This window comes from Polypterus senegalus, chromosome 6 (assembly GCF_016835505.1).
Source record: "Polypterus senegalus isolate Bchr_013 chromosome 6, ASM1683550v1, whole genome shotgun sequence".
Classification (NCBI taxonomy): Eukaryota; Metazoa; Chordata; class Cladistia; order Polypteriformes; family Polypteridae; genus Polypterus; species Polypterus senegalus.
This window is the reverse complement of record NC_053159.1, coordinates 60,266,118-60,277,254: the sequence shown is the minus strand read 5'-3', so window position 1 is coordinate 60,277,254 and position 11,137 is coordinate 60,266,118. Positions and strand designations below refer to the sequence as shown.

Genomic DNA, 11,137 nt, shown 5'->3' with positions numbered 1-11,137 from the left:
TCGCCAACAACACATCACTATTACTTTCTCACTTGCGCTATAACGCATAATGCAAACCTCGCGCTATACTCCGCTAACTTAAAAGCCTTGTGCAGCGCCTGTCAGTTGAAAATTGATTGTTCGCTTGCTTTTATCTCTCTCTCTCTCTGCTCCTAGCGGAACTGTCATCTCTGACTTGTCATTGAGCACGTTTAAGCGCATGTGTTGCAGTGTTTGAATAAAAATCCTTCTTGTTTCAACGACCTCCTGTGTCTCTATGCAAATCATGCATTGACAGAAGTTCCCCTTTGGTTGGAATTGAAACTGTGATTAAATGCATTATTTTTTTAATGCGTTATGGAGCACATGCATCAAAGCTTCTCAGCTGTGCGATTGTCAATGTAACATTTTGTAAGTAGTGCATGGAGGATTCAGTGTGGAGAAACTCTAGAAACAGCTCAGAGCGAAATGAGGTAAATGGGGGGGATGATGACGTGACTCCCCCCGCCTTAACTGTCAATCCCCCACAAACACAGTCTCTCGGAATTTGCATAAGCACACCCCTTCACCTACAATTATAACAGTTACAAAGTGATCAAAACTCTCGTTTATATCCTGCGTCCTCTCATTAAACTTGTATCCCGCATTACTTGTGGGCATGTGAAACGCCAGCGGTAGCCTGTCTATGAACTTGATTTAAAGTTTAGGTTTACACCTTGCTTTTTTTCCGAGGTAGCAGCACTCATGAATATGGTAGTATATGTCACCGCCGCTTCTTATTGTTTAGCTGCCTTCTCAATTATAATGCATGTTTTTTAAGCGCTTTTGAGTCTTCCTGGTTTTCACGCACCGCGCTTGACAGTCAGTTCGCGGATTACGTGAGGCGTGATGATGTCACACCGAAACTCGACCCCCGCCATTCCACTCAACTCCATTACAGTTAATGGAGAAAAATACCTTCCAGTTATGACCATTAGGCGTAATTTCGAAATGAAACCTACCCAACTTTTTTAAGTAAGCTGTAAGGAATGAGCCTGCCAAATTTCAGCCTTCTACCTACACGGGAAGTTGGAGAATTAGTGATGAGTCAGTGAGTGAGTGAGTGAGGGCTTTGCCTTTTATTAGTATAGATATATATACACATGTATATACATATATATCTATACTAATAAACAGCAAAGCCCTTACTGACTCACTCACTGACTGACTGACTGACTGACTGACTGACTCATCACTAATTCTCCAACTTCCCGTGTAGGTAGAAGGCTGAAATTTGGTAGGGTTATTCCTTACAGCTTCCTTACAAAAGTTGGGCAGGTTTTATATCGAAATTCTACGCGTAATGGTCATAACTGGAAGCTGTTTTTCCATTTACTGTAATGGAGATGAGCTTGAAACCGTGGGGCGAGTTTCGTGACATCATCACGCCTCCACGTAATCACGCAGTACATAGAAAACCAGGAAGACCCCAAAAGCTGAAGAAAACATGCATTATATAATTGAGAAGGCAGCTAAACAATAAGAAGCGAGCGAAAGTGACATATACAACCATATTCATGAGTTCTGCTACTTGAAACAAAGCACGATGTAAACCTACACTTTAAATTAAGTTCATAGACAGGCTACGCTGGCGCTTGTAATTTAGTGCCTGCCCATATAAGGCCGTCCGTCAGCGGCAATCCAATAGCAAACTGCCACGGGTAAATATTCACGGGTGAAGGACTGTGCTTATGCAGAGGAAGATGAGATGGTCAGGGTGGTGTTTGGCACAAACTCAGCGAAACTGCGAGAGAAAGTTTTAAGTGCCAGGACTAAGGTAACATTAAATACAGCCATGGACATAGCACGAGATGGCACCAGCACAGCTGGGAACCTTCGATGCATGTACACCGAGCGGCTCACGTGAACTGACGCAGTGCACAGACAAAAAGCAACAGTTCCAAAGAGCGCTGAACAAAAACGAATTACACAATTGAAAAGGCAGCAAAAAATATGAAGCGTCTGATACATACAAGCATATTCATAAATCCAGCTACTGCGGAAACAAAGCACACGGTGGAAAAAGTCAATGTCCGCTAAAGGAAGACAGTGTAAAAAACCCGTGCATGCAGTGTGTCAGGTCTCAGATAAAGAAGAAGACGAGCTGTTTATTGATGCAGTAAGAAACGAATCGATGAATGAAACCTGTCATCTTTACAGCGATTGACAAACACGGAATGTAACTTGAACACAACACATCCTACAAATACGAACCTGATTGAAAGAAATAATGATAATCAAATCCTTGATGACAGCAACACTCAGTAACACTCACAAAACAAATACTGTATATTGACAGTCATGTTCGTTATTTTTAAAATGTTCCCTTTTCTTTTTCTAGCTTTTTTAACACACTACTTCTCCGCTGCGATACGCGCGTATATATATATATCCCGATCTACATACTCGAATAATGGATACTTTATTAGCCATCAATGATTGTTTTGGTAAAGCCATACTCAGTGTATTCATTAGATGAGCGGTAAAAAGTAAAGCGAGGGAGGATGACTTATTGAGGCATGCAGGCTGTAGTGCGTCAACTCTATCTGAATTGCGATCACATTTGAAAAATATATCTTTTCAAGTTCTATTTAGTCCATATGTGTCAAACTCAAGGGCGCGGGCCACATCCGGCCAGTGTAATTATATCCGGCCCGAGATCATTTTATATACTGTATTATTGTTATTAATGGCCGGGTATATGAAGCGCTGGTAACACAATAAACTACAGATCCCATAATGCAGCGCTTCAGCTGCCTTGCTAACACTTACGCGTTAATCAAGTCTAGCTTATGATGCTGCAAGTTATTGCGAAGCTAGCTCACACGATGCTGAAGAGAAAAGCTGATTCTGAAAATAGAGCCTTTAAAACCCGATGGGAAGCTGAGTTATATGTTTACTGAACCCGTGTGTCTCATTTGTGGAGCTAATGTGGCTGTAATTACAGAATTTAATCTAAGGCGGCACTATGAGACAAAACATCAGGGTAACCTGAAGACCTGAATGCAATGCAGAAGATACAGAAAGCAGAAGAATTAAATAAGAATCTGACACTTCAGCGGACGTTTTACCGTGCACAATCACAAAGTGATTTCAAGTGAAGCTGCTTTTATGGGAGACACAAATGCACCAGTGCACTTGCCCCACTTTCCCTGTTGCCAAGTAATGTTAAACCAAGTCGTCACTACGGTGTTCCCAAATACGCACTTTGCTGATAAACTGAGCGCACTGAGTTTGCACGGCGCTTTGGTGACTTTGAAGAACAAAAAGTCAGTCTACATGTGGCTCGAACCTTGTGCATGTTTGGTAGCACATATCTGTGTGAGAAGCTCTTCTCAGTGATAAAGACTAACAAAACAGCACACAGGAGTCGCCTCACTGATGAGCACCTGCAATCCATCCTGAGAATCTCCACAACACAGAACCTCACACCAAACAGAAACAAACTTGTTGCCAAAAAGATGCCAGGCGTCCAGCTCTAAAATGACATATGAGCAAAGACAACTGAATGATTTGATTTGTTATTGCTGAAAGGAACACATTTTATTTATATTTCCAGGTTTTGTTATGCAGCATGTTCATATTTGAATTTGTATAATTTTGACAGGATATATTTTTATGGAGAGCAAAATCTTTTGGGATATTTAAAATCTAAGTTTATTTTTATATAAAATTACATAAGAGTAAAGAAATTTGAATGTTTGTTCTTTTAACGTTTACTTTATTTCTAACTTGTATAATTTAGACAGGATATATTTTTATGGAGAGCAAAATATTATAAGTTGTTTAAGGTTTGAGTTGATTTATTCAGGAATAATATTCCTGTCTGTTTTACCATTCCTACCAAAGATATTTCTGTCGACTAAATAAAAATTCCTTCTATTTAAAATTTAAATAGAACTTGAACAAATATGATAGTTCATAATATCCACGCAGACTTGCACTTAACAAGCAGCATATTGCACTGATACGAAATAGCTGTGTGTGTATATATGTAGATATGTATGTATATGTATATATATGTTTATATATGTGTGTGTGTATGTATATATATATATATATGTATTTGTGTGTATATATGTGTGTGTATGTATGTATGTATATGTGTGTGTGTGTAAATATATATATATATATATATATATATATATATATATATGACAACAACACTCATCACTCACAACAGTGACAAAACAATTACATTGACAATCATGTTACGTTATTTTCAAAATGTTTCCTTTTCTTTTCATTGCTTCTTTAACACACTACTTCTCATGCTTAAGCTTGGTATTTTACTACTATATATATATATATATATATATATACATATATACATATAAATATACATATACATACATATATATACACATATATATACATATACATACACATATATACATATACATATATATACACACATACATATATATATGCACATATATATATACACACATATATATACACTAGCAGAATACCAAGCAGCAGATGAGAAGTAGTGTGTTAAAGAAGTTATGAAAAGAAAAGCAAACATTTTAAAAATAACGTAAGATGATTGTTAATGTAATTGTTTTGTCATGAGTGTTGCTGGTATATATATATATATATATATATATATATATATATACATACACACACACACACATATATAAACATATATATACATATAAACATATATATATATAATATATATATATATATATATATATATATATATATATATACATATACACACATACATATATATACATATACATATATACACATACTGTATATATACACACACACATATATACATACTGTATATACAACATATACATATCTACATATATACTGTATATACACATATATATACAAATCTACATATATATATATATTAGGGTGGGACTCGATTAAAAAATTAATCCAATTAATTAGAGGCTGTGTAAGAATTAATCTTGATTAATCGTATGTAATCGCACACGAATTTGCCCCAAATCGCAAATGTTTTTTTTTAATTTAAAACGGTTTTAGTGGGCGACAGAATCAAATAATAGACATGGACATGAATATTGTAAACTGAAGCTGTTCTAATTTCTGAAAAAAGCTTTAAACTGCATTTGAATTCAAAACAGAAACAAAAATATCATCCCTGGTTAAAATTGGGCAGACTTAAAAATAAAGTGGTAGTTTAAGTACTTTAAGTACATTTTCAGAATAGTATTGTCTTTAAATAATAATAACCAAAATTTCAACATAAAGTGCAGTTTTTCTTCTTAAAAAATAAGTCAGAAACATAAAAGGTAATTTGACCAGCTTACTCTTTAAACTCTGAGTAACATTAGCCAAAATTATTTTGTACATTAGGCTAAAACAGTGTGATCATTGAACATTTTGTAATTAGATGTATTTAGAATTACTAACGGTCACGGAAGTCCAATGATCCCCAGTAAGAGCCACAAAGTCCGCTTTCTGTAATGCATCTAATTTTGCTTGCTTTTCAGTGTGCACAAAACCATGCTTTTATCAAGGCTTCGCGGGTAGTCGAAATGATCAGTCGTAGGAACGCGCTTTATTCCGACTCTAACATTTTTGTAGCTGTGATGTGTGCATCAGTGTAATGGATGTACCAGGAAATCATGCATTGACAAAAGTTCCCGCTTGCTTGGAATTGAAAGTGTGATTAAATGCGCTATTTTTAACGCGTTATGGAGTACATGCATCGAAGCTTCTCAGCTGTGCTTGTGCTAAGAAAGGGAAAATTTTAAAATAACGTAACATGATTCTGCGTTAACCTAATATTTTTCATACGTCCCAAACCAAGGAGATCGAAGGTAAAATGAATCGGTAGCGCGTACATAGTCAGTACATCCCTCTCGGAATCGAACCTCAATGTCGGCGTTAGAGGCTTAAGACTCTACAATTAGCCACAGCGTGTGGCTTGTCTATGCTAAAGTATGTATTGTAGATCGGGTATATATATACATTTATATATATACCCGTGTACCGCAGTGGAGAAGTAGAAGTTATGAAAAGAAAAGGGAACATTTTAAAAATAACGTAACATGATTGTCAATATACAGTAATTGTTTTGTGAGTGTTATTGAATGTTGCTGTCATCAAGGATTTGATTATCATTATTTCTTTCAATCAGGCTCGTATTTGTAGGATGTGTTCAAGTTACATTCCGTGTTTGTCAATCGTTGTAAAGATAAGAGGTTTCATTCATCGATTAGTTCCTTACTGCATCAATAAACAGCTCGTCTTCCTTTTATCTGTGATGTGACAAACTGCATGCACGGGTTTTTTTACACTGTCTTCCTTTAGCAGGACATTCACTTTTTCCACCGTGTGCTTTGTTTCGCAGTAGCTGCACTTATGAATATGATTGTATGTATAAGGCGCTTCATATTTTTTGCTGCCTTCTCAATTGTGTAATTCGGTTTTGTTCAGCACTCTTTGGAACTGTTGCTTTTGTCTGCGCATTGCGCCAGTTCACGTGAGCCGCTTGGTGTTCTTGCATCGAAGGTTCCCAGCTGTACTGGTGCCATCTCGTGTAATGTCAGCTAAGACCCGCACTTAAAAGTTTCTCTCGCAGTTTCAATGAGTTTGTGCCAAACACCACCCTGACCATCTCATCTTCCTCTGCATAAGCACAGTCCTTCACCCGTGAACATTTACCGGCAGTGTTTGTATTGGATTGCCGCTGATGGACGGCCTTATATGGGCAGGCACTAAATTACAAACGCTAGTGGCAGCCTGTCTATGAACTTAATTTAATATAAACTTACGGTTCACGCCGTGCTTTGTTTCCGCAGTTGCTGTACTTATGAATATGCTTGTATGCATCATTTGCTTCATAATATTTTTCTGCCTTCTCAATTGTGAAATGGCGTTTTGTGCTCATCGCTGTTTGGAGTTCTTCCTTGTTCTCTACGTACTTACGCAGGAGGCGTGATGATGTCACACTAAACTCCGCCCCAGCCATCTCCAACTCAAGACTCCATTACATTATATGGGGAAAAATAGCTTCCAGTTATGACCCTTAGGCGTAGAATTTCAAAATGAAACCTGTCCAACTTTTGTAAGTAAGCTGTAAGGAATAAGCCTGCCAAATTTCAGCCTTCTACCTACACGGGAAGTTGGAGAATTAGTGATGAGTCAGTGAGTGAGTGAGTGAGTGAGGGCTTTGCCTTTTATTAGTATAGATATATATATACAGTAATCCCTCGCTATATCGCGCTTTGACTTCCGCGGTTTCACTCTATCGCGGATTTTAAATGTAAGCACATCTAAACATATATCACAGATTTTCCACTGGTTCGCCGCTTTCTGCGGACAATGGTCTTTAATTTATGGTACATGCTTCCTCAGTTTGATTGCCCAGTTGATTTCATACAAGGGACGCTATTGGCGGATGGCTTAGAAGCTACCCAATCAGAGCATGTATTGCATATTAACTAAAACTCCTCAATGCTGTAAGATATGCTTCCCGCGCTGTGCTTGTTTGCTTCTCTCTATCTTTCGCTCTCTCTGCCTGACGGAGGGGTGTGAGCAGAGGGCTGTTTGCACAGAGGACACGGACGCTCCTCTACAAAATGCCGCTTTATCGCGGTGCTTCTGTATACTTAAAAGCATGTATTGATTTTTGATTGTTTGTTTTTCTTTTGCAGCTCTCTCTGACATTCTCTGCTCCTGACGCTCCTTTATGACGCGCCCTTTGAAGATAAGATATGTTTGCTTTCTTTTAATTGTGAGAAAGAACTGTCATCTCTGTCTTGTCATGGAGCACAGTTTAAACGCGTTGACTAAAGGGTGTTATTTCATGTGTAGAGGGCTCTAATAATGTTAACAGGGTGGGAGAGTTTATAAGGGCTTAAAATATATAAAAATAACCACACAAACATATGGTTTCTACTTCCGATTTTCACCTATCGCGGGGGTCTGGAACATAACCCGATCGAGAGGATTACTGTATATATATATATATATATATATATATATATATATATATATATACACACACATATATATACATACATATATACACACATATATATACATACATATATACACACACATATATATATATACACACATATATATACATATATATATACATATATATACACACACATATATATACATATACATATACATACATATACATAAATATATATACCTATACATACATATATATACATATACACATACACATATATAAGCACACACTTTTTTTTGTTACTATTGTTGCATAAAATGCTGAGGTGATGTTGTTTATTGCATACTAAGTTATCTGTTTCAGGTATGTTAAATTTATGGCTCTATCATCAAGCCACACTTCTTGTAAATATGCAGTACAATAAAGCTTCATTACATTCTTATTGAATATTTAATAAGATAAATTTATCTAAAATACTCAAATTTCAACAATATAACAAAATGGCAGATTTTTATATAAAGAGTAAAATGGAACATAAAAGCTCAACAATCATTAACCTAATAAAAATGTTAACTCACCTATCACTACGGAAATAAGGAAAGTTAAAATGGATCTTCTTAAAAGTTATGCTTTGAAACTACAGAACCAAAAAAGAAAAGAAAGGCAGTTAGTAAATGTACAATATTATTGATGATTTTAAAAATGTCAGGGAGTACTGGATGAAAGATTAAGATAAAACAAACATGGATTTAAAACTCAAAAGAAAAAAAAAAATAACAGAATCAACTTAATTTCATGGAAACAGCATAAACAATATCAGAGAGATCATAGAAAAGCAAGTGAGACACTGTTATATTTTAAGTGCTGACTCACAAACCTGAGGTAAACCAGCTCCAACAATTGCGCCACTGTGTATCATTGGTCCTTCTTTCCCGACAAACAGTCCTATTTGAAGAAAAGGATATCTTTGTTAACTTTTAGGCATATCTCATGACAGCTTTTTACTGTACAAGTATGCTGCAGACAAGAGGCAGATTTATAATGACGCAAGAGATTCATTAAGATGAATGAGTTTGCAAGTGAGCTGTAAAACAAAGAAGGAAAGTGGAAATTGTTCATGATCACAAAGTAGATGGAAAAAGAGAAATAATAGGTAAGGACTGCATGAAAAATTGTGAGAGAAACATCATGATTGATAGTAAAGGTGTTATGGATACCTGGAAGAAGTACACAGAGGAGATGCTAAAGGAAAAGTATGAATAAATGGGATAATGGTTCAATGTGAGAAAATAGATTGACAGCACTGTAATTTTTCAAAATAGAAGGTCACACAAAATAGAAAAATATGAAGGCAGCGGGCACAACAAGAATTGTGTCACAAAAGTTGAATGTAATGAAAGGTTATGAAGAATAGAGACAACCCAGTGTAATATAAATGAGTCTGAAGAAATTATTCCTAAAGTGTGTTCATTCCAATACACAAAGGAAAGGTTGATCCATTGGAGTATGGCTCATATTGAGTGATCATGTTTTTGACAGGTGGTTTAGGGGAAGCTTCTCAAAAGTCAGAAAAATGTGTTGGTTTTCTGCCTGGCAAGCAAAAAATAGCAAATACGGGAAAAGCATCAGACAAAATAAAATGAGATGCATTATGCATTTGTTCACCTAAAGAAGGCATTTAATATAAGTGCCACGAGCACTGGAGAGGTGAGCATTAGGAAAGTTGAGTGTGAATGTATGGTTTATGTCTTCAATGATAAGTACCTCTAAGTATAAACAGTGGTCAGGACAGCAGATGGGCATAGTGAAACTTTTTAGATGAAGGTGAGGTTGCACCAGGAATTCATTCTGAAATTGCTTTTCATGTTGGTGATGAAGGTAACAACTAATGAAGTGTTTGAAGGATTGCTATGGAAGCTTTTGTACACCAATAATCTCATACTAAAAGGGAAAGAAGCGAAGCAGAACTCAGTGGGAAGACACAGAAATAAAAAAACTCTCTTAGAAGCAAATTGTCACAAGGTAAATGCTGGAGGAACCAAGGTGATTGTTAGATAGAGAGGGGAAGGAATGAATGCTTTGCCCAAAGGATGCCCAGAACCACAGAAAATGTAGGAAAATGATTTGGTGGCAACAACTAACCTGGTTTAACTCAGAAAATGGTCATTAAACCACTGGTGATAATGATAAACAATGAAGATGATCATTAAGATGATAAACCAAATCAAAGAGCTACCAAAACGATTGCCCAGGACTAGGCTTACTAAACGAAAAGAGCAATACAGAAGAATTGTATGAATGCAAATTTGTTATTGCATTATTATCTTTCCATTGACTAGTTAATGGGTCCTGTAACTGGTTAATGGGCAGTGTAATTAATGTGTTATTCTCTGATGTGTACCTATGAATCAGTCCAGAATACATCCCATATCATTTATGTTGTATCAACACTTTAATTTTTTAATTTTCCTTTAAATAATTTACAACTTTGCAAAATATGATCATTACAATGTTGTTAGAGTTTAACCACAAGCATACCTCTCTGCAAGCTGCAAAAGAGAAAAAAATACATTTTTTGTTTTTTATTTTATTGATTTTATTTGAAGAAAACAACATTCCAACCCCCACCCAAGAGAAAGAGAGGAGTAAGGGCAAATCTTTAAAAACAACAAAGAAAGGAGAATTTCCTTTACCATGTTATAAATGCTTATTCTAAGTTTTGAACAAATCCTTAGTGAGAATTTTTTTTTTCCAATTTCAAATAGTAAAGAACTTCAGGTACCCATCGACCTATAACAGGTGAGCTGGATTTCTCCAGTTGAGCAAGTCTACAAAAGTTACATTTTAAGTAAGTGATGACTTCTAAATTTGACAGCTGAACAGGTCTGTTATTTGCTTATAATAAATATTTTGATGAAAGATTATATATGACACATTGCAAATAAGGAAAACACAAATATCTATAGGCTCCAATATATTCTATGCAATAAATATGAACTTGAGGGATAGGTAAAATGTTTGAGTGTCTTGAAAGTGTGTAACTGTCAACAACAGGTCAGGCTTAAAGCATCTCCAGCACTGGTTCCATATTTTCAATGAGTTTTAAATCATATTTGCACTTAACTGATTATAAATAATGGTAACTGGATCTAATGGAGATTATTTCTTACTTACCTAAGCCTTTTTTCTGATTCCTTTCATAAT

The 11,137-nt window shown here is 35.9% G+C and overlaps 1 protein-coding gene across 2 annotated transcripts in view; it reads right to left on the bottom strand.

Annotated features, from left to right (window-relative positions):
* The window catches only part of clcn6 (chloride channel 6), a 245,446-nt gene that overhangs the window by 156,352 nt on the left and 77,957 nt on the right, over window positions 1-11,137 (bottom strand). For both annotated transcript variants that reach the window (XM_039756073.1, XM_039756074.1), the window contains exons 8-9: window positions 8,811-8,878; window positions 8,512-8,570 (exon numbers count right to left, since the gene is read on the bottom strand). In XM_039756073.1, the coding sequence (XP_039612007.1) occupies window positions 8,512-8,570; window positions 8,811-8,878 (127 nt within the window). The remainder of the gene's footprint in view (window positions 1-8,511; window positions 8,571-8,810; window positions 8,879-11,137) is intronic.